This window comes from Eurypyga helias, unplaced genomic scaffold, assembly GCF_000690775.1.
Source record: "Eurypyga helias isolate BGI_N326 unplaced genomic scaffold, ASM69077v1 scaffold23662, whole genome shotgun sequence".
NCBI lineage: Eukaryota > Metazoa > Chordata > Aves > Eurypygiformes > Eurypygidae > Eurypyga > Eurypyga helias.
In genome coordinates, this window is record NW_010238201.1 from 1 (window position 1) to 24203 (window position 24203).

Genomic DNA, 24203 nt, shown 5'->3' on the forward strand with positions numbered 1-24203 from the left:
TTGCTAGCTGGAGTTAACCACGACAAAATAATAAGCAGAAAACCAAGGAACATCATTTTGAAACTTAACAGACTGGTTATGGCCCTTTCCTCAGTCCCCAAGTTAAATACAAAAACTCAGAACTGTAAACAGCATTTCTTCAGTGTATTCTCCCTCTTTCATTATCCTCCAGAAAAGGAGGATACATTTCATTACCAGATAAATCTCTGCCTATTCACTCCCACATTCAGCTTTTATTGCAAATGTTTAAGATTAAAAAGCTACTCTCCCATAGTAGGTAGCATAAATATGGTAAAAGTATGCTTGCTATTATCAGCACACTACAAAAAGACAACGTATCATAGGCACAAATTGGTTTTGTGCTAACTCCCAATACAACGATGAGTAGAACTTTCCCAGAAAAATTTCCCAGCTGTCTCCAGCTTAGTGAATAATCTGTGGACACTTAATAAAACCATTTCTATTTAGATTCCCACTCTATGATCTCCCACATTAAAGTACATGTAGACACAAAACACGTGACCAGTGACACCGCTACCATCAACAGCAGTCCCAAATCTTCAACTTCTGCCCAAACAAGAACTGCTGATGATAAAAAAAGATGGTACAAGTCTGGAAACTTGTATCCTCATCCTCTTTTTCTACAGTAAGTTATCAAGGCTGAACCTTTTCAACATTTGAATTTTGTCGTCAGTACCAACCTGCCACAAGGAGAATGGGTGCCTTGTCAGGATGAAGCTCCATCTGCCGAGCAATCCACGGCCCATCAAAATGTGCGTACCACCAACCCTTCTTCTTGTTCTGGGGATCTTTGTATTGGTCCGCAGGCCGGATGAAGGGAATGCGGAAATAACGCTGCTGCCTGTTTATTTCAATCTCTTGCTGTCTGGCTGGTAGCTGGGTCGTTGGGTTCTGTTGAGCTATCAGACCAAAAATAACCCCAAATACAAGCAAACACAAAAACAGAAAACAAGAAAGCCGTGTTATGACCTGTTTGATTAATCGGCAAAGTAAAAACCAACCAACCAAACCCCCAAAACAAACCAATCCCACAGAACCTGAGAGATTCTCTGGGAATACAAGGTCATCTGAAGTCTCATGAAACCTGAAAAAGTATTGCCATCCCAAATAATGTGCATTCTTTTCATCACTACACCTACAACGCCGGTGAGGAAAGGCTCATGTTGCTCTTTAGGTACGCTTAGACAAAACAAAGTGAGTAAAATAACCCACTCTGCTTTATATCGATATTTAAGGTAAACTTCCCAGGTAAAATTTCTTACCAACCAGAAACATGAATCAGTAAGTGCTGGAGCTCAGTCCATCTCTTTGCAAAACAAGGTCACAGTGCAAAGAAGCATTTTCAGTCACAAAAATACAAAGCACCACCTGAAGGTTGTTGACAGCCAACGTTAACAGGGTGTGTAATGCTGTTAGAAATGACCGGTTTGTTAACAGAAATGTGGACAACAAGTACCGCTCATTACCAAACTGCCACCACACATTCTGCCTAGATTTCTGTGTACTACACTGCAGCCTTAGAACTACTCTCCGGCTGCTTTCTTTCTAAAAGAAATTGTTTATTTCAGACCATTAAGATCACCAGACAAAACTTCTGGCAGAGAAAGTTGTACGAAATCTCTTAAAGCTTCATTTATACTTTTGGTCAATATTTCTCACAGGCATTTTTGGAATCCCTTCGAGTCCCACACATTTCCAACTTCGGAGAGAAACTTTCTTTGAACGAAAGCAAATACTCCCTGTGTTAACTCAGCAACTGATCAACCTTCTTAACGTTAGGCATACACCATCAGAAGCAGTTTTAAACAGTAAATGCTCTTACAAAGAAAGTTCCTTTCCTTCAGTGCCTGCCTCCTGCAAAAGTTTGTTACTGATCTCATTTTAGCGGTTTACAATAGCATTGTTACAAACACCCTGTTTAAGAAATCCTGAATGTGACTCTATGCCACCTCTATTAAAGCAAATCATTAGTAACAGTTCCGTGTTTCAGCATAAAGGGAATAATTAAAAGTGAATTTCTTCTTTGTCCATTGTCTGTGAAGTAGCAAAACTAATTTTTGATCTGAAATTTGATAAAATGAAAAATGCCCATCACTTATAATAATGTATTTTCAGTTATTGACAAGATTAGTAAGTGCACCTAGATTCAAGCAAAAATATTTTTTCTAAATAGAATTTAGAATTCTAAATCGTTTCTAGTGGAAGGTGTCCCTGCCCATGGCAGGGGGGTTGGAACTAGATGGTCTTTAAGGTCCCTTCCAACCCAAACCATTCTGTGATTCTATGATAAATGTAAAGAACAGAATCTTTAAAAAAATATGTATGTGTGTATATATATATGTACTATACAAATCATACCCCACAATTTTTTTTCCATGTCTATATAAACAAAGAGAAGAAAAACAAAACAGATTTTAGTAGGTGAATGCTATATGTATTTTATACATCAGCTCTGATAAAGTATGTATTTTACAGGGAGAGATAGTCTACAGTTTATAGGAAATTCAGTTTTCTGCAACTTGTCTAAATATCTATCACAGCAGACGAGTACTTTAGCTTTGTCAAAACACTTTTTGCACTGCAGTGGCACTAGCTAAGGCTTATTTCCACCCCTATGCATACCTAAATCCAAGAGGAAATCTACAGCACAGGAACACTAAGTGGACAGTACAGCCTCTACTTTTCAGTGCTATGGAACTGTAGTTCTTGACTCGAAAGAAACCATCACCTCAATGTTAGTTGGTGTGCTAGGAAAACAGTTGTTACATTAAGTTGATTCCAGAGTTTTGCTACAATAAAACGCCATGTTCAGACAGTAAAAAATGTTAGAACAAGCATGATATTTCTCTGTGTGTGTAAAAAAAAAGGGGGGGAGGGGGGCTGTCGAAGAAGGAGATTATACCTTGAAATAATCTGCATCAAAAGGTTATTTCATCCCCTTCCCATAACTGCTCAAATAGGCAGGATCTCATGAAGATAAGCAGTAAATTACATTCCTAAATTACTACAGTAACATGTAATTCCCATCAGTTGAATAACATTGCCAAATTGTAAAAGAGACATTTTTTTTGATCAATTAAATCCTAGGTACACGTGTAGCAAAACCCTGGATTAATTACTGTTAGTACAGCGCTCTCAAGTGTTCCTATTCTTTAAAGTTAGCTTAAATAACCATCTCCCCACTTACGTGAGTTGCTCAAAAATGGTGCAAAATCTGTGAACAAATATTACACATTGAACAAAACATAAAAGTGCTGCTCCAGTACAAGTTATAGTTTCATTACCTCAGTATTTTTCACCAGTGCTGATGACAGACAAATGGAAATCCTAGTTACAAAATAAACACAGACGCTGAGCTAAGTGTTTCTATTCATCATCTGCTCACTGACATATATAGAATGTCTCCTTTCCTCTGGTTTCATAGATTTCCAACTGCTTCTACTTTCATCAGGATTTAATTTTGCAATCGATTACTTCAATGATTTGCGATGCCTGTTACAAAATCTCAGTTGTGTACTTGCTACACACAGATTGCTGTAAGAAATCTGTTAATTAATTCCTGCAGTATTTTTAAGTTTTGACATTTCTGCTGGGAAAAAAATTTCCAGACCCCTACTAATAACAAATCTGCCAAGTCCAATAATAATACACAAACCAGTGTTTAGCTTCTATACTGAATGTACAAATTTTAATTAAAGGATACCTGTAAAATTATATCACACCAGTAAAAAGATGGAAAGAATAAGCTACATCATTTGAAGCACACATCCACTGACACCCAGAAGACTTTCGGCTTAAACATCTAAGAAATCAGAGTTGCTCTTACTGCCTTCTCGGATCATTACAATACATAGACATGAAATGCCCATGTAGTGTAAGTATTTGCACTAGAGAGAATTACTTCTGACATTAAGAGGAGTCTCTCAAGGCCACTACCAATGACTTTCTTCTGAACTGCAACATTCTCGCTTTTCTTCAGAAATACGAAGCCATGTGTCCAGAAAAGTAAAAAACCGCAATGAAAAAAAGCACTGAAAAGAATGCTCTACAGGTCTAACTAAATGTGATGGGATCATGAATATTCCAAGCTTTATTTGCACAAATCCAAAGGTTTTCTGCTCTTTGATACTTCCCATCAGCAATACTGTGCATGAATATTTATTTTACTCATTTAGCTCCAGACAGAATTTGCGAGCTCAAGAGCAAAACTTACCACTTTGCTGAAGTGCTTCAAATTCCTTTTCCTGCTGTTTCTGTCATGAGCTTTCTTAAGCACTCAAACCCACACTACTAGGCATGGCCACAAGGACCTGTTCTTGGAGAATACCTTTTCCAGGGGTCCAAGACTTCACCTGCCATATAACTGTACCAAAGTTCCCTGAAAAGCTCATTCTCTGGTAATGCTCAAGCAATGTCTAACTCAGTAAATGAACCAGGGAGAAGGAGACACCTTTGTGTAAGGATTATCACTGAGACTAAGTAGGGCACCTGTATCCCCAGTGTCCTAGAACCAGAAGACAGCAGGAAAGATCTGACCAAATTATTATATCAATTTCCTGGAATTCTGTCCATATCTTAGATTCCCTTTATAACATATATAGCTGGACTTGAGGAGAGAGGGGAAGAGTAACAATCCATTCTGTAAATATCACTCCAGAAACCGAGCACCTAATTTTCATGTCCAGCAGTGTTAGACACAGGAACTCCCGCACCTTGTTATTGAATTTCAAAGGCAATCACCTGTTCTCATCAGTGCACTGCTTTGACAATAAATACTCATCTGTGAAATCAGCGGAATGACAGTTTAATGAGAAAGTAGGGACTATGCAGAACTTGTCGTCCCATAATCAAAAACTGCAATATCAACACTCATAGAATTTTTAAAAAAAGAATGTAACCTGAAACAGTAACGTGAAAAGGAAATGATTAGCACCTTTTAAGAGCATCTACATCTCTTGTCTATTTATCTGTATCTTAAGAAAGGATAAAAGCATGAGGAAAAAACCCCTCTTATCATCAACACTTGTTTTGTCTGGACCCTAAATATAATGGTGTATTACCTAACAGAGCACAATTCTGCCTGATCTTGTTTATAGCACCAAAAAAATCATACGCGACTCTGATAGTTCTGGAACAGTCGACCTATCCTTAGAATCTCTGTTCTATCCCAGGTATAATTCTCTGCGCTGAACTATCACTGACTACTCTCAGAAAGCAACTGTTCTAATTACAGAGGTCAAAACTAGTATGAGCAACCTTAAAAACAAAGTTTCAAAAGTCTCAAAAGGCAAACCACAGTTTTAAGAACTGAAAATTGTCATCCTTAGGCTTAAGTAGCACAACAAGGCACATTTAGCAAAAATGCCAGCAACCGCAACACTGAACCAACCATCATTTTTAAACAGATGTGAATTGGTATGAGAACAAGATTTAGGGAGAGCTATTCAGTACATGTCATCTGGGTCTCCTCAAAGTATTCTACCTTCTGCAAAGTATTTGCCAGTTCCAATCTTTTCAAAATATTTACCTTTAATCAATATAAAAATACTCTAAAAAACCTCAAGAATTTCCTTCAACCTAGCAAAATCAAAATTCATTCTAGAAATGTTTTCTTTAGAATACTGTCACCACAATTGTCAACACAAGGTTATGTCTCCTCACCATAGTCTGTGACTGATTTGGGAGCACGCTGTTCTGCTTCCGCGTTCCGTTTCTTATTCTTGGATTTCCAAGCATGATACACCTTTAGCCTTCTGTGAAACTCTTCTCTGCAAGCTGCCAACAGTTCAATATCTGTCTCAAAAATGCGGAAGGAAGGGATGGGTGAGAAAAATAATAAAAATTATTTACTAAAGTCTTGTCTAAATTGGTAGGTAAATAATTCCAGATCACATTGTAACACAAGATAATATAATACAACACAAGATGACATGATATGACATGATCTGATCCCATTCTTCGCAGCAACAGGGCCTGTATTTTATTGCTCAGAAAGTTTTTCTCCTTCAGAGGAATAGCAATCCCCAAAGTGGCTATTCTGCTGCAAGATTTGACACAGTGAAATGCTACAAATTAAATTTTCACTTTGCTAAATTTGTTTGTTGACATTATCCCAAGCCAAGCAGTACAGAAACAGATTAAATTTCACTGCTGAACTTTTTTTCCACAAGTGAAAAAATCAGATATTTGACTGCTCAGATCTAGGTTCTTTTTTCCCTTTATTAACTACATATTAATTCTACTGAATTTCATGATACTGAGAGACTGAATGATTGCAAGGCTTTCTCATTAGTCACCTACAAGTATCCAAACTGGCTTCACCAGGGATGAACATACATTAGCACCATGTATCACTGCACCACCTGTTCTGCTGAAAACATTCCTCCAGTCTTGTGGAGGTAAAAACAATAGAGACACAGTGAGGATTTGGAGCTAACTTTGGGTTTTAAATACAAATAGAGAGAATGGGTTTGTTTCCAATTTCTACATGCAGGGAGAAATTCTGAATTATCTTAAACTCATAAATTAACTAACTGCTTTCAGTCAGAAGCAGGAAGAAACAGTAATATTTAATAAAGTGATAATTCTTATCTGGTTCTATTTTCATAACACTGAGGGAAAAGCAATTCATGTCACAAGTGTGAGCTTCCCAAATGAAGTTACACATTTTCAAAATTAAAGAATAATGTGAACATCTAAGACAGAAAATGTTTTACACTGTGCTTTACATGACATATTTGCTTTTTTCTGATTGGCTGACAGCCGGAAGTGATAGCAAAAGAGTTCTTAGAATGCAAATTCTAGGTAAAGCACAGTAAGTATTATTTCCATTGTGGAAATACATAAAACTGAGACAATTTAATTAAGAACCTATGACATGTATTTTATGGTCCAAGCTGTTTAACGTCATAAATATATAATCAGTCAACAGCAGAAACTGTGTTCCCTCAGTATGGAAATAGCTTACTTTGCTGTTCTCTTTGGGGTAATAGAACCTTTTAAAAATTAATCTGACATTCATTTAACCCTGAATAAATTCATGAGCAAATTTTTACCTTTGTCACCGGAAGAAAGTAACACTTTTCATACTACTACAGCTTTACTTCTTTCTCAAATCAGAAAAAAAGAACAACTTACCACAGGATGTATTGATTGTATCGCGAAGTTCTGCATACTTCCACTTACTGAGATCATGCTTCTTAGTACCAGCAGCAGCTTTCGTGGCTTGAACTGAAGGACTCCTACAATTATTAAAGATATATATATATAGCTATTTTTTTAAGTATGAAACAGGAGTTGTTACAATAGGAGGAACAGATCTCACGATCAACACAGCAGCATGCTTATTACAGTGAAAATCAGCAGCAGAGGGGCTGAATTCAAAGGCAAAATACCATATTATTTTCAAGATGTTCAAATGATTTGGAAAAAGTGAAAGCATCTTTCATCTCCAAAATCATACACTCACCTGATCAGCTGCCTAGAGACGGAAAGGAATTGTCACTGACAGCTAGGCTTAGGGGTGAAAAGATGCATGTTCTATTTATGTGTACCTCACCCCATGCTGATGTACATTTTTCCTGGTACTAGTCAAGATGCAGAATACAGATAACAAAGAGTGGCCATACATTTTTAGTTACATTTGAAAAACATCTGAGGAAAAAGATTTCTGCAGCAGACAAGGAGAAGTGAGAAGAAGTATTTCCTCTGCTGTTTAAAACTGGATTTGGACAAAATCCTTGTTCCAGGACTACAGAAAATATTCCACACCTTTGACAAAAGTCTAATTTGAGAGAAGAAATCAAATTAATCCTGTATTATTTGTAAAGTAGCTGTCCATGAACAGCAATATTTATTCCAGAGAGGGGAGGGAAATCATTAAGACATAGCAAGGAAAAAAAGACCACTCTCAGAAGAAAGGCTGACCACTGTAAGATGACTCATCCAGAAACAGTGTTTTTTAAAGGCTAATGGTATTTGTCAAGCAGGTAGTATGCAACAGCAAATGCAAGTGAGAAATTTTTACTAAAATCTCAGCTTTAACAGTATGTATGTTTACCCATGAAACAAAAACATCACAAGACAAACCTGAAAACAATACTTTCTCTCTTTTTTTTTTTTCTTTTCTTAAAACCAGTGTAAGAACTCTCCCTTAGGAACGGCAAACTTCCCGTGGATTATCTGGATATAAACTGAGTTGAAAATACTCCAACATTCAGTGACGAACAGAATATTTTCTATACACCAATGAACTGAAGAACAGACAACATGTGATTTTACCAACCTCTGCTAATGCCCATAACTGACAACATGAGGCAAACTGAATTATCTTTCGGGATCTGAGAGGATTTGTTCAGAAGAAACTAGAACTCTAACAGGGTAGCAAAATACTTGATGCAACATGTCACATTAGAAACACACAGGAGAGAAAAACAGAAGAAGAAAGCGGGCTTTTTCAGTGAAAGTCTGTCAGCAGTATCTTCGTGGGACTGTTACATCATTACAGTATTTATAATCCAGTGACTATTATTTTAAAGTTTATTTTTCTATAAAGGTCTCACATGGGACTATGATACTTTATGTTGTTTATTTTTCCTGTTTTGTTTAATAGGTTATAAATACATTTTCTGTGAAAAACTTTTCTATGTAGATAAAGCAGTTCTGAAAGCAGAGATAACAAAGGCAATTTACTTCTGTTTCATGGAATAAAGCAATCTGTTTAACCAAATGCTCTTCTTAATGCAACTGAGCCATCTCTTCAAACGTAATTAAAACTGCAGAACCTTACTGTTTATTGCAGCATCACCTTAATGATGGCTACTCATACTACTAATCTGAGCCAACACACAGCTTCCAGTTATGGTATGTGAGAAGCCTGACATAAAAAATTACCTCTGACTTTTCATCAGTAAATAGCTGAGGGACAGGAACTTCTCCTCACCCTTAGCACTACTCGTAAGTGTAAAAGAAATCATTAGACAGTGTCTCCTTCAAAATATATATTTTAATGGTTTGTTTTATTGGCATACCAGTAGGACATTAAAGGATTGCTGCTGAAAGTAATTTCCGCTGCCCAGCGTCTAAACTTCTTGAACGTAATTTGACAAATCCTAAGGATTTTCCTTATTTAGCAACACTACCCACCACTCTAAGAGTTTGCTACACAATTTAGAGCAGCAGAACTAGGCTGTAAAATCTCTCGTTAAACTAGTAATCTTTAAGAATGCTAATCCAATTGAATGGCTTAGCCTTTCCATTACAGCACTACTCTGCAGATCACTCTCTTATTTTCTACATGACTTTAAGCATAACAGTCTGGCAGTAAGAAAAGTCTCATACTTGAGAATCAGTCTTCACCACTCAATCTGACAGTTATGTATCATAAACAGTATTTTCAGACTTTAAAAAAAAAAAAAAATCAGTGTCTAGTCAAAAGTTTCCAGTATACGAGAAGTGAAAAAAAATAAAAATCAGTTAAAGAAGCCTGCAGTAAGTAGTATTGCATTTTGAATTCAACCTAAACACAGAGCTTCTGATTTTTGCCCCACAGTTCTGTGACTTTTTTGCACATTAAGAATTGGCCATCATCACTGGAACGACGTCAATATATGCAGAACAGCCTAGCCATCCAAATTCACAAGTTAACTTAATTACACACAACTATGTTTATCCCTATTCTTAACATGCCACTGCAAAAACCAAACCTAGTTAACAGCTGCATTCTTAATTATCAATGCTACAACTAGAGAAAACATCAATCATGCGAGACAGATCATCTTCAGACTATATATATGGAGCAGAGTATCTTGTTTAACAACAGATTCACTTTTTTTAAAACTCTAAGCAATTTCTCTTCTTATCTAAGTTCCAGGAGGTTGTTTTTGTCCTCACGGTGCACAAACCACTTTTTTAATTACTCATGGATATGGAGAACGTTTTTTTCAACAGAGAATTAGTATTCTGACACAAACTAGTATGAGCTGGTTACAGTAGAACTGTATTCAGATCTCAACCTGAATTCTCCTTTTGTCCTGCCCTGTGCGTAAAACCTTGCATTAGCATTCAAGTAACCTCAGAAGGGGATTTTGTTTACATGTCTTAAGAGGGGTTTTATTATGCTTTTAACATGGTAATTTTCAAAACTGCTTGTATTTGAAGGAAATTGTAACTAGAAGTTTCTTATTAAGAACACTAACAGTTACGTTAACATTAAATAACCTCATTAACTCTGTGCTGAATCTATAGAAACCCCCCTTCAAAAGATGTGGAGCTTAGTTTCCTATTATCAGTATAAGAAAGATGAAAAGAGAGGAAAGCTGGGGAACATTATCAAAATTACACAAAATACCAGGATATGTGAACTATTTTTTATATATAATCAATTATAATAGGGAAAAAAAACAGCTGAAAAAGTGTGATAAAGGAAATTCATCTTAAAGAAATAATTTACTTATCTGCTCAGCACAAAAAAAACCCCAAAAAACCCACCACCAACCCCAGATTCCATCATTTTTCATTCCGTAATAATTCAACCCATTTCATGTGTGATTTCTTTTTATAAAATGATTGATTCATTTGGTGTTGTCTTCTCACCTACCTAGACAGTATTTCTGACATTTCTGTGGCCATTTGTTCCCTATAAGAAAATCGATAAGTAAGCATAAACCAAACGTATTAATATAAACCAGCCTTTATAACTGTGGTAAGTCTCTTGCCAACCAAACTGAAGCTAATTCAAAAGGCACAAAAAAATGGCTACTTGTTTTAAATAATTTCCATTTTAATACATACAGTTCTGATTTTCTGAAGAGCAATAAATCACACAGGGCAGTGAAAATTGGAAGGTATGTGAAAAACTTTACACTGATTATATAATCATCTTTAAATAGATATTATTAGGTATATTAGATTATTAACCTGTTTATCAGACATAAGCAAAGTAGAGGATATACAGTATTACAAACTGATTTAAAGTTTACAGATGCACACTAATAAAGATTATTGTGGGGTATTAGTAAATATGAGGACAATAACAATCTATTTTGAATGAATTAGTGTTATTTTTCTTTCTATTAGAGCATTCAAATGGAAAAAAAATGCCATACGCAGTCATTTGCAGCTTTGTTCCATTGGCTCTGCAAACAGAAGATATTTATGTTAGATAGACTAACTCCTAGTTACATTTCTAATCATGTGAATTGGGAAAAGGTGGGTCTTTAATTCCTCCTCTCTCACATCTTCTTTTTTTAACTAAGAAACAGGATTATATAGACCTTTTTTCTTCATCTTTCTCATTCAATCATGAGTGTTATGTTATTTTTAAAAAGTTAAATTGAGATAACCTGGAAAAATTGTACAAGTGAAAGCTTCCTCCACGCTTTCTCCACATTACTTACCACTTCTTTCAAACTCAACAATTTTGAGATGTGTTACTGACATATTTTATGCCTGGATAAGCTTATTACAAGAAAGAACAGCAATCCTCATGCAGCTACTCTGGGAACAGTAGAGATAGCTTTTAGGTGCAAGTTGTGAAAGGCCACTGATTCTAACTGACACACTGAAGACCCACACACAGAGCACAGAGTATGCTACGAAACAGAACTTACTTGGAATGCTCCAACCCCAACACACCAAACCGAGATACTCACACCACCTTCCCTGAGGCTAGCTTGTTTTGGTGCTAAATGTCATACTATATTTCAATAAGGCACATAAATTAAAAACATTGCACAGTTGAAAACAGGTAGCTAATTATTTACTGAAGTGCTAAGTTAATTTACCCTAAGGTGCAGTAAATCCCTTATTACAAGTTTTCAAATTGTGGATGGGCAATAAAACTGGATGAAAAAATAAAACTGGATGAAGCTAGGAGAGGTCCAGCACAGAATAAGCACAAACAAAAATGCTGGATCTACTGCCAACACAAGCAACTTCTCTTCTTTGACAGGAGCCAACGAGTATATTTCTCAAAGAAACTACTAATATTTATGAATCTTTAAATATCTATGAAAACTAATGGAGAATGCAGGAACGTACTGAGGAGAAAAGAAATGAAATAGAGGCTACTCATTGTCAAATATGACAACACTTAAGTATCACATCCCTTAAAAATTAGCAAAATACAAGAGTTCCTTCAAAGTGGCACATTAAAATCACCTTGTTCTTATTACTTTCACTCCACAGGTGGTACAACACAATGGAATATACCCTTTTATTCAAGCCAACATGTAAGCATGAAACAATTTTTTACAAAATTTTGTGAAAACACTGTAGAACCACTATACCGCATGAATTCAGTGTGGGGCGATACATTTCCGTTTATCATATGCAACTCTCTAATCCAGAAGATGGCAGAATGTAAATTCCTTAGACTCTAGTAAAATTTTAATTGATATCAGATAAAATAAGTGCTGAGAATTCAGCTTTAAACTATTAAGTTACATGTTTTGTTCAAACCAATGAACAGGTTTCATTTCGGAGAAGAATTCCCACAGTTTCTACCTTTTAAGACGATTCTGGCAGCTACATGGAAATCTACCCTTGAGTTTCAGTAGAAGATACTGGGGTCTGGGGAAGGTTTTAGTTTGATTTTGAACAAAACAAAAAAAATAGGTGAAGTTAAAAAATTTTCTTCAATTTTTGGACATGCTTAAAACTCTTTGAAGTAGACTGCAGAAGCAGGGGAAAAAATGCTAATGAGCTAAAAAGAAATGCTATATAAGCAGAAAAATCTCTCTACTACTTTTTTCTAGATTTATATATTATCTTGTTCAAGAAAGGATTTACGTCTGCATTTTAACTTCTTCAGATTATTCTGCACTTTCCAATCATCCAGAAGCAAGTCTTCATTCTCATACCACTAGCAACACAGCAGAGAGAAACTGGCTCTCATAACTACCAGGATGGTTAGTACATCACCCATTCAGGGATTACACAAGGAAGACAGACACCAGGATCACCCAGGAGCAGAAAGTAAACCTGTGGAGATTAGAGCTTCACTGACAAAAAAGTTACTGAATTCTCTGAGCTCTTCTTGTCTAAATGCCTCCTTTCCTTTATATTTAAGAGAAGTCTGCCAGGCTGCAACACCAGAGTGACTTTCGGTTTACCTACAAAGTATTGCATCAAAATCCAAACAAGGGAAGCATGGACATCTCCAGAATGCTGCCTGTGAGGCACCTGGAGATCCAACTGAGCATGATAAAATCTGATCTGAGACAATATAACAGCTGCTGTGTAACTGAGCACAAAAGCACAGTAATTTCAGCAGGATGAATTTCAGAAGTAATGTCTAAAAATCAGTACTATACATGACAAAAAATATCACCTATCCATCTCACATAGTTATATAATCATTTTTTTAAAAGTATTCATCCAGTTAAAACTTGAGTAGCAAAGAGAAGATGTCTGGGAGCTTGAAATTCCATGGAAACACTTGGGATTTTCTTATGGCACTTCTTTCAACAACAACTGAGTAGACCAGCACTAATGAAGTTAACAATGACATGATCATCCTCACAGGTCCCTTTATGCAATTTGACGAGTAAGTACCATTTTTACTGGAACTGTGAAGTTCCTTCTAAGGCATCACCCCTTACACATGACGAGCTCTTGCTCTGCCGGCAGTGTGGATCGGTATACCAAAAGCCAAGCATTACTTTTGACATATCAAACAAAATGTTTAAGACAACATTTAATTTCCAAACCCACCTATATTAAATATATTCATTCCACTTAAAAAAACCTACCAGTCAGGACACAGAAGTAACTGCTATGTGTGCACTGAAACAGGGCTTCTTGTTAAAAAACAAACACACACAGATTCACACAATACTACTGGAAGCATCAAGTGCCAGAAAGGCTATATTTTATTACTACCTACTACTGAAGATATTACATTTGCTATTTTAAATAAGTCACAAAATGATAATTTAAATTGGCTGCCATCCTTGCCAGAACTCAAAAAGAGAAAGAGGACTGAAGTCATAACCACAAGCACCTACTAAATTACTGATATACCAAGACACAAAATGGAGAAAGTGTTAAAGCAAAGGCAATCTACTTCTCACAAATTTCACGAGTTAATTTGAAAAATATTCCAATAATCTGACTTAAAAGGTTCATTTAATTAATATAAAAATAGACTAAACCAACAAGAGTGTAGTCTTCTCAAAGGGATCAGCATAAGAAGAAGATGGGGTGGGAAGATAGAGACATTCAATTACTTAACCCCATACCTGCGCAATCCTAAATCAAGCTGAGCCTCATCACTGATGAGTTCTGCCTCACTCTGGGCAATTCTCATTGCAAGTTCACGATCACGACGTTCCTGTTCAAGCACTGCCTGGTGCTGGGTTTCCTCTTCTCGTTCTCTAGCTAGCTGAGCCTCAATTTCAGCCTGTTGTATAGAAAAACCACACCTTTAACCTTATCCCATCAAAACCAAAATGCTACATAAGCAAAGGATATGCCAAGCAGTATATTTATAGCTTTCAAAACATGAAAAATTTACAGACCTGAAAAAGTAACAGCATTAGCATTTAGTTTAAGAAAAACAGAAGAGCTACAGATTGCATTTTGGTTTTCATATAGCTTATGAAATCGTGATCATCCACCACTTGTATTACCTTTTCAAATTAAAGTGCTAATCAGCCATTCCTTATTTAAAACCCACATGAAGCTTTTAGTCGGCTATTATGAAAATCAGACTTCAAAAGTTTTTACAGTCTTTAAAACTCAGATGATAGAGCAATATGGTTACTCCACAGAAATAACACAATCCTCCCTTGATATGCCCAGAGAAGCTGTGAATGCCCTATGCCTGGAAGTGTTCAAGGCCAGGCTGGATGAGGCTTTGAGCAACCTGGTCTAGTGGAAGGTGTCCCTGCCCATGGCAGGGGGGTTGGAATTACATGGTCTTAAAGTCCCTTCCAACCCAAACCATTCTTGGATTTTAGACTTGGCATTACAGGACTTTGCCATGGGCATTGCTTTGCCTATAGGCCCATGGTTCATTTTGAAAAGGGATGAAACTAAACACTGGAACCCTCTGTGGACCTGATCTGGCTTTGAATTTAAGCAAATAGTAAAATTCCAACCTGCTACAATGCAGGAGTAATCCAGATATAGTGCCTCTGCAGCGCAAAACTGTAATTCCAGTTTACCATCATTATTTAACAAAGGGCCTTGCATACACAGTAAGCAAAATGTGACCATCCAATTTATACTTCTATAAGTCATACATGCCAAGTCTGAGGAGTGCCTTTCTTGGTGTGCCAAAGTCAACAAAGGAGGCAAAGTCAATTCCCACTCATCATCGTGAGTTTGCACTACTAAAGCAGTGCAGCAACACCAGTGACTTTACACTATGAATCCCATTTTAGATTAGCTGATAGTAGCAACTACCAGAAGGAGTGGTTATGAAGATAATGAATAATTAACGATATGTGTTAGAAAGAAACACTCTACTGGATTACGTACCTGCTTGGATACGAATGCAGTATTTCTAAGTAAAAGTTTAAATTATGTTCTGCATTGCAGGTATCTACATCTCAGAAACACAGAAACATAAAGACAATCTCTAGAGATGCTCATAGTGCTCCCAGACTAAGTTTTTAACCCTTCTGCTAACAGGCCATCTTGCATCCTCAGTGAACAAAGTTTAGCCCATTTAAACTGTCCCTGAATGGGAAATTATCCTATGAGTTTCTCACAAAACACTAGGTACATCTGCAATGATCTCCAAGCAATGATATGCAAGCAATGATTTAGAGACTAGCAGCTTAGCCTTTTTATGTTTAACTTCTGCAAGCTGGTAGCACTTACTATTCTGATACAGGTGCCAGACCCAATCACAGAGGAAGGATTCATTTTTCATCGTTAGGCTATATTTTCTCTGTTAGTTCCAGTGTCTTGTTTAGAACGAGGATGAGGTGATAGAAATGAGTATGCAGACACAAGGAGGATAAGCAATGCTAGGCTAACTCCAGGGATAACAAGATACAGGAGAAAAATTCTGCTTCTCATTAATCATGGGCAGGGCTTAAGAGTCTGTAAATATCAGTGGCTATGGCTCTGTGCTTGCTACAACTGCCCTACAGAGAAGCTTTTTGCCTCCAGGCAACCTATGAGACAAGAGCAAAACAAGGGTATAAGGGCCTAAGAGTGAGAGTTCATGATGGGATCAGTAAGAAGTGTCAGGAATCAAGGGGAAAGGGGTGGGAGAGTAGGGTTTGAACAGCATGTATTTATTCTACATGAGTGTTGTCAAAAGGGTTACTACAGACAGTCCTGTATCGTCTCATTATTACCAATATTCTGAAAGTGTTTACAACTAAGCTGGTACATGACACAGGCTGAGTCCAGATGTGACCTACTAAAAGAGTGCCAAACTGGCCTGACATGGAACATCTGCAAAAACTTCAAAGGCTAAACTAGGGCTCTACAGTGTTGTATGTTTTTAACTTTAAAATAACTTTAAAAACCTTTTAAAAACAAATGCACCTAGTCAGAAGACCTGAACTTGCATGTAGACTAGAAATAGGTGATCTGTCTTGGGATGCCCTAATCACGGTTTCTGACTTAGTGAGACATTCATTTATAAAATGAAGACATTAAGACTCAGTGGAGAAACTAAGCTTTGAAAAAAGTTTTCAAAAAATAAACCACACTCCAAACCCAACAATAACAAAAAAACAGCCAAAAATTCCCCATATAGCTGAAACATTAACCTGAATACGCTTTTCTTCCTCTTCCCTCTTTTTCCTTTCTTCCTCTTCCTGCTTTCTCTTTGCCTCAATCTCAGATTTCCTATTATAAAAAAGAAGGAGAAAATGAAAACATGTTATTATGATACAAGCAAACAAAAGAACCTCTAGTGGAAGGTGTCCCTGCCCATGGCAGGGGGGTTGGAACTAGATGGTCTTTAAGGTCCCTTCCAACCTAAACTATTCTATGATTCTACGATTCTGAGAGATACAAAAGTATCTTCCACAAAACTGAATGGTGATCCAGAAGTCAGTATAGTCCTGATGACAGGCCACTACATGTAAAGTCAGGAAACTTTCCAAGTCCAGCTGCATCATGTAATTTCTTGAATACTCTATTCTGACTACCCTTACCATATAAATCACTGGGAAAGGAAATGTTTTAACACTGCATAGCACTCCCGGAGTACAATCCAAGTGACTGTTTTCAAGCATGGGAGTATTAAAAATGACCTCATTAACATGCTTTTCCTACTTTCTTCTCATTCTATACGCAGCAACTTAAAAGACTCACAGACGTCTTTCCTCCTCTTCCTTCCTTCGTCGCCGTTCTTCCTCTTCACGCCTCTTTCTTTCTTTTTCCATCTCCTCCTGGATGCGTTGTAGCCTCTCTGCTTCCTCCTCTTGCTGTTTCTTCTTTTGCAGTGCACTCAGAAGCTGCTCCGAGATTCTAACCAGAGCGTCATATTCTTTCTGTATCTGTTCCCTAGTCATTATAGTGGTCTGCAAAATGAAATAATAAGAGGGGATTATGTGCCTTAACATTTGTACTTCACTTTTAAAAAATGCATATTGAAAAAATATTAAGCGAAATGAGAGCATTGAGCAGTACAATTAAATTATATATATACTTCAGGGAGTGGGAACTTGAGCACATCCTCCCCTTCCTAAAAACCTGGGGATCCATTACTATCTTCTCTCATATAAAGCCACACCAAGTAATTTCCATGTTATCACTGAAATTAAACATGACCTCTTTCAAACATGCCTTCAGTTTCTCAGTCTTGCAGTTTTAAGCAACAGTCATTAATTCTTACCATGCTAAGATGAAAACTAAGGGACTCGCGTTATCCCGTTTGTGTCATGTTCTTAGCTCCTATAGTGGTTGGTTACAGCTCTGCCTTCTGCACCCAACAGTTTCTTCTAATATGCGTGCTAGCACTCAGAAGTAGTACTGGACCATGACTAACTTCTTTTAGAAAGGTATTAGTAGAAAATAACAGGTTGAAAATACCTAAAACAATAGTCTTTGCTCCATATGTTTTTTAAACCTTACTGATAGCTACAACTTAATCTCATTTTTCAATTTACATATACGGTGTAATAATGAAACCACAATGTGTGTTTGCTGACTTCTTCCGAGGGCGTGTCATGACGATCATCAAATTACCTTTTTTTTTTATTAGAAAAGAGAAGTCTAAGTTGACAGGTTAACTCTATCACCTTTTCAACCGTGATTTTAAATAGAAAAATCTTAAGATGTATCAGTAAGAAAGCTGTAACATCGCATGAAACAAAAAAATCCCCACATTAATTTTTTTCTTTCATTAATAAATCCCAACATGCTTTCATCCTGTCTGTGTACATTTGTAGTAAGAAAATGAGAACTGCAGACCCTGAAGCATGATCAGCAAGCTGAATCCTCTTTACTACCAAGTCTGAAAAAGATTCATAACTGGAATATAAATCTCTTCACACTGTGACAAATGCTTGTACATTTCAGCCATGATCAATTTAAAACGTTGCTAATATGTATTCTTCCAATACTAAAAGCAACAAGCAGATTAATTAACAACACTTGTCTCACAATTTCAGCATGGTATTTTGCTTTAAATTCTCCAGCGGCAATTTTGACACGCACATGATAGTAGCAAAGTCCACGTGTATGCACCTAGTTTCAGGATTCACTTCAGTGACATTCACAAATAATTTTAAACAGGATTTACCCAGTGCCTCTGAAAAGACCTCTACATTAAAATGTCTTTTCTATTAAGAAAAATATATTGCCCTTCTACTTCAGATTTTTTTTTTTTTTTTAAGATTCCAGTAATAAGAAACTATTTCTCTGATTATTACAATACCTTAATTTTGGTCATTGAAGCATCAATAGAATATTCCAGCTCCTTGACCTGCTTGCTTGTCTCTGCCTTCCCCTCCTTCAGAGCACTTACTACTTCATTAAATTTATCAAGTCTCTTCTTCAGCGTACGCACTTTTATCAGGCCATCAATTCTGTGAGGGTAAGACAGTTTATTTGCATCTGGAAATGTTGATACAAGCTTACATATTTTTAAAACCACCACTAATCACTCAGGTTAAAGAGGTAGATTGGGGAGATGAGTTAAAATTCACCCTCTCTTTCTGAAATTCGAACATTATCGCATTAAATAATTAAGCAATGGAGCCTTTTGGGACCACAATTAACACTGATTAGCATACGGTGACTCAAAATGGAAAAATGTGATTTTGAGAATTAATATGTTTTGTTGGTGGGTATTTTTTTAATAACAAATCATTAGTATCCACTAGAGGATTTTGACTGGAGTGGATTAAAGGTTGAGTTTGGCAACATACCCAAAGAGCAATAATGGGACCAAAGCAGATAAACCAAATACACAGCAGAGAACCCAGTCATTACACCCCACAGTTTTTTGTGGTTTTTTGTTGTTTTTTGTTTTTTTTTTTAAAAAGAAGAGCGCAGGAAAACTTTGAGTTTCTTAAGGAACCAGTACTGAAGGCCACACATGCAAGTTCCAACTCCGCAGAGACAGTCTTCCTAGAAAGAAATCACTGAACTGGGATTCAGGAAAGCAACACACAAAAAGCAGAAACAAAATCAAATCATTAAAGATGAGTACAGAACAGCTTAAAAATATAGGGACATTCTCAGAAATGCCAAGGTACAAAATGAAACATAATCATCAAAATGTGTAAAAGAAAATGTTTTATAAGAACCCCACTATTAAAAGTAGAGAGAGTTGGATCTCTATCAAAGAACAAAAAGGTGTCAGCAGAGATTAATGGCCAAAGCATTTTTTTCCATCAGTATTCCATACAGCCATATTAAAGCTAATGGAATTGTTTAATTTCAAGAGGAGACAAGACAGGCAGAACACACATTTATTTTTAAGATAGAAAAGAAAGGGGGCCAATAACGAAAGGTGCAAATGAGTGAAGGACACAAATTAATGAGCTTAAATTTCATTTTGAGAGACTTAACGAAGGATTTCTAATAACTAGGTTATAACTCAAGGATTTTATAAGGTAAATAAACATCTCTTAGGAAAAGTTCAGATTTAGACTATTCATCCTTGGGAAAGAGAGGAGCGACATGGCACTTCTCAAAAGTCTCTTCCAGTCGTTCTTAACTCGATACATCTGAAGCCATAGAATGATGCTAAAGCATAGTAAATCTCCTCTTTACATTCACAAGAAAATATTTTAAAAACCCGCAATTTTCTTCAACCAAGGAGTATCCTCTTACCGTGGTTTATGCTTTCTCTTGCAAAGCCACATACGAACAGTCTTTTGTATTTTAATGCAGGCACTGGCTCGATATTTTATCTTATTTTTCACTGCAAACAAACAGAAGACACTGAGTCTCAATGGTATGTACAAGTTAACACGACTCCTGTATCACACAGTTTATGGCTGAAAACCATATGTAGACTACATGTGCCTGAGAGCTCCATCTATACCAGAACCACACTTAAAACACAGCAGAGGACAGAATTCACAATCCTGAGCTAGGTATACTGCCTCCTGTCCAAAACAAACAGGAAGAATTAAGTGTGCACACCCCACCACCACGCTCCAGATTCACGGACATCAGCAAGCTTAGCATGAAGTCACTGGTCCTAACAAGCAGGAAATGCTCAGCTAAACAAACAGCATAAATTTCTAGGTCAAAACCATGATTTTAGGGTTACAATTTCTGATGTCTGAAACCTGTATGATAAGAACTCTCAAATCCTGTTTGCCCCAGTATAAACAACAACAAATAACAGCCAATCAGCGACAGACGTAGATGCAACAAACTGTGCTGGCCCAAATGTGCAGCCATAAGGCATGAGTCACCCCCATCTTAACATATACTTTCTACCCTCCGTGTTATTACAGATCCCTGACATTCTGCAGAAGATCTTTCCCCATCTCCCAGACATCTTCACTGAAGCACCCCACAACCACCAATCTCTGTTCCACACCACCTCACTCCTACTCTGCACAGTACACTGGGCAGGCCAAGCACTTGGAAACTGGCCATCAGTAATGACAGGCACTCATCCCTGGCTGTCTTCAAGGCCAGGCTGGATGAGGCTTTGAGCAACCTGGTCTAGTGGAAGGTGTCCCTGCCCATGGCAGGGGGGTTGGAACTAGATGGTCTTTAAGGTCCCTTCTAACCCAAACCCTTCTATGATTCTATGATTTTCTGATCAGCAGTAATGGAGATATTTGCCCCATAATTCATGTCAGTACTTTCTAACAAGCAGTTTCTGTCCAGAGATGACCTTTGTGCAGGCACTTCCCAGAACCAAATGACTCCACATGGTCAGCTGAGACTTGAACTACTGTTCGTTCCTGCTGGGGTAGAAGTCTCTTCCCTGCAAGACCTGTGATAGCTAGTTATTTCAGTGCCAGCGTTTACCCAGGCTTCAATAAGCACCCAAGCAGACTGGACACTGGAGGCTGGTGTGTGCTATATGTCCCACCTTCAAAAACCTCTGCTTTAAGCCCCCCTATACGTACCTAACATAAAGCACAAGAGAATCTCACCAACCTTGAAAGCGATCACTCAGACGTTAGTACGTAATCATCTGCTAAGCACGTCCTGCTCCACATTTTAAGGTGGTAATAATCGCTTTGCTATATTTTTAAACAATTTTATTTAATAACACATGAAATACGTACATTTAATCACGGAGAGAGAACACCACTGAACTTTTTTCCAACGACTGCAGATCAGCCAGCGATTCACTCGTTTCACCAGCTCTGCTAAGTGATCTGGATCAGACTTCATTATCTGATCAAACTCTGCAAACTAAATAAGAAGTTCTATAAACTAGGAGAACACAGAGTGCTAGACATTATTATTTAAGAGCATGTTGAGTTAAAAAGGTAGATTATTTTAAATGTAAACTGCATGCCATCATTATACCAGCTTTCAAGTAATTCAAGTGAGCAGGTATGTCCGGCATCACTATTCTTTAATGATAACAGAAATGACTATCAAGGGAGGGATTGTTTATTTTTTCGTTTAATTGATATGCAACACAGCATTTGAATAATCCATTTATTAATCACTACAAACACTTAATGCCAAAATTTTTAAAAATTAATTGCTTCTCTACATGCTGAACACCTACTCTGGCCTTCCACAACTTCTAGACACTTCCAATTCTGTATCTGGGAAAAAATAAAAACCCTGAAAGCACTTTTCAATTTTTAACCTTTGTGTAGGAGTGCAACTAAAGGCAACCTCTTCTGAAAATGCTGCACTTCTACTGTTCAGTAATTATGACAGCAAGAACATTCTTCTGGGACTACAATAATTGTCCTTTCTGGTCACGACAGCTCATCACCTTTCTCTGCACAGCAGCAATGCAGTGCTCAGAATCACAGGAAGAGATTTCAGCTATAAATAGGTTTCACCAGAAAATATTTTTTCTTTGCTCTGACTTGGTCTTTTAGCAGTCAACATGAATCTTAAGTGACTAGTAGAATGTCTGGGAAAAGAGACATTGCAGTAGGAGTACAGCAGCATTAGTAACAAGACTACAAAACCAATGATAACAGTATTAATACTGATTTTTTTCACAGAAAATGAACAGTATTTACAAAGATCCCTGGGCAATGTTATTTCAGTTGGCCACATTTTTAGCAACATGTTGAGCAATGTCACCTTCAGAGGACCATTCCAACCAAAATTATTCTAGGATTCACATTCATGGTCTCCAAGAGAAACATTACCTTGCCGGGTCTAAAAAACACCTTGGTTAGCCCAAATTTGTAATCATTTTCATTCAGTCCTAAGGCTTTAAATAGTGCCTGAAATACAGAAAACACTTAGGATTATATTCTGGCTCCTTCAAAAAAAACCCACAAAATAAAGTTAAAAAAATCCACACAAAAAACCCCAAAAATACATTTTATGTCCTGGATGATAAAGTGGAAGAATTAATTCTTCTTACCTTGCAGAAGAGCCTAGGATCCAATCGAGCCAATTTTTCAGGCAAGTATTTCTTGTACATATTATACAGTTCATGAAATGAAGCTCGTGAAGGGAAACCACCTTGCATCAAATCCAGGACAGACACCATTCCTAGATTCATAGAAGCACATGCACAGAAGTTGGTATCAGTAAAACACAAATGAAGCAGTGATTTTTATGATAACCAGTAGTTCATGTCATAAGCCTCAGAGACACTTTTCAGAGACTAAATCACAAAGTTCAGCTGGGACTTGATCCAGCCTCTAACATTTCTTGATCATGTGATCATTCACAAAAAGTTAATACTGAACGATGAGAAGATCCCAAACAGTTTTCTCCCTATTTGAGAGATAAGTAACACCCAACCATGCAGAGAACTTTTTTCTAGTATTTCTTCTAAATATTTTTTCTATTTAGCAGAATTGATACTTTCATTTTTAAAGGAAAAAAACCCCAAAACTGAACAACACCCAACCAGGCTTTTATTTCCATCATGTAAATTATACTTGTGAGATGTGGTACAGATTCAGCATGAAATACATATGCAGTGCTAGAACACTTAGTGAACTTGCAGTACTGGATAAAATTACATTTTAGCAGCTTATCATGTCCCCAGTACTGATACTACATTTTGGCTGCAACTAGGAGTAACTTTTCAGTAAAGCACAGACGCAAAGTCAGCAAAAGGCTTAAATTACTTCAAGCAGCACAGGCCATGCAAGTTTTTTGCCCGCTGCTTTACATAATCTAATCAACAGATTTTACACCGAAGTTTTTAAGATAGACCTTAACTTGTGGTTGCTGTCTTTAAACTTAACCTTATCACAGAATCACAGAATGGTTTGGGTTGGAAGGGACCTTAAAGACCATCTAGTTCCAACCCCCCTGCCATGGGCAGGGACACCTTACCTGGTTGCACAAGCCCTCATCCAGCCTGGCCTTGAACACTTCCAGGGAGGGGGCATCCACAGCTTCTCTGGGCAAACTGTGCCAGTGCCTCACCACGCTCTCCAGGAAGAACTTCTTCCTGATATAAACGTCCCCACTTTCAATTTAAATGTTACCCCTTGTCCTGTCGCTACAGGCCCTTGTAAAAAGTCCCCCCCAGCTTCCTTGTAGCCCCTTCAGGTAATGGAACGTGATATATGGTCTCCCCTGGAGATGTCCCCTAGTCTTTTGCATATTGTACTGGGTTCAGCCAGGAA

The 24203-nt window shown here is 37.2% G+C and overlaps 1 protein-coding gene across 1 annotated transcript; it reads right to left on the minus strand.

Moving 5' to 3' along the window:
• Positions 1-690: 690 nt before the first annotated feature.
• On the minus strand, positions 691-23107 carry LOC104506732 (unconventional myosin-VI). The gene is made up of 13 exons (XM_010147783.1): positions 22979-23107; positions 22758-22835; positions 21699-21828; positions 20275-20365; positions 18872-19022; positions 17305-17513; positions 16755-16833; positions 14262-14422; positions 11127-11156; positions 10619-10657; positions 7159-7262; positions 5683-5814; positions 691-920 (listed from the first exon to the last, which is right to left on the minus strand). The coding sequence occupies exons 1-13, from the start codon at positions 23105-23107 to the stop codon at positions 691-693; spliced, it is 1563 nt and encodes a 520-aa protein (XP_010146085.1).
• Positions 23108-24203: the final 1096 nt, after the last annotated feature.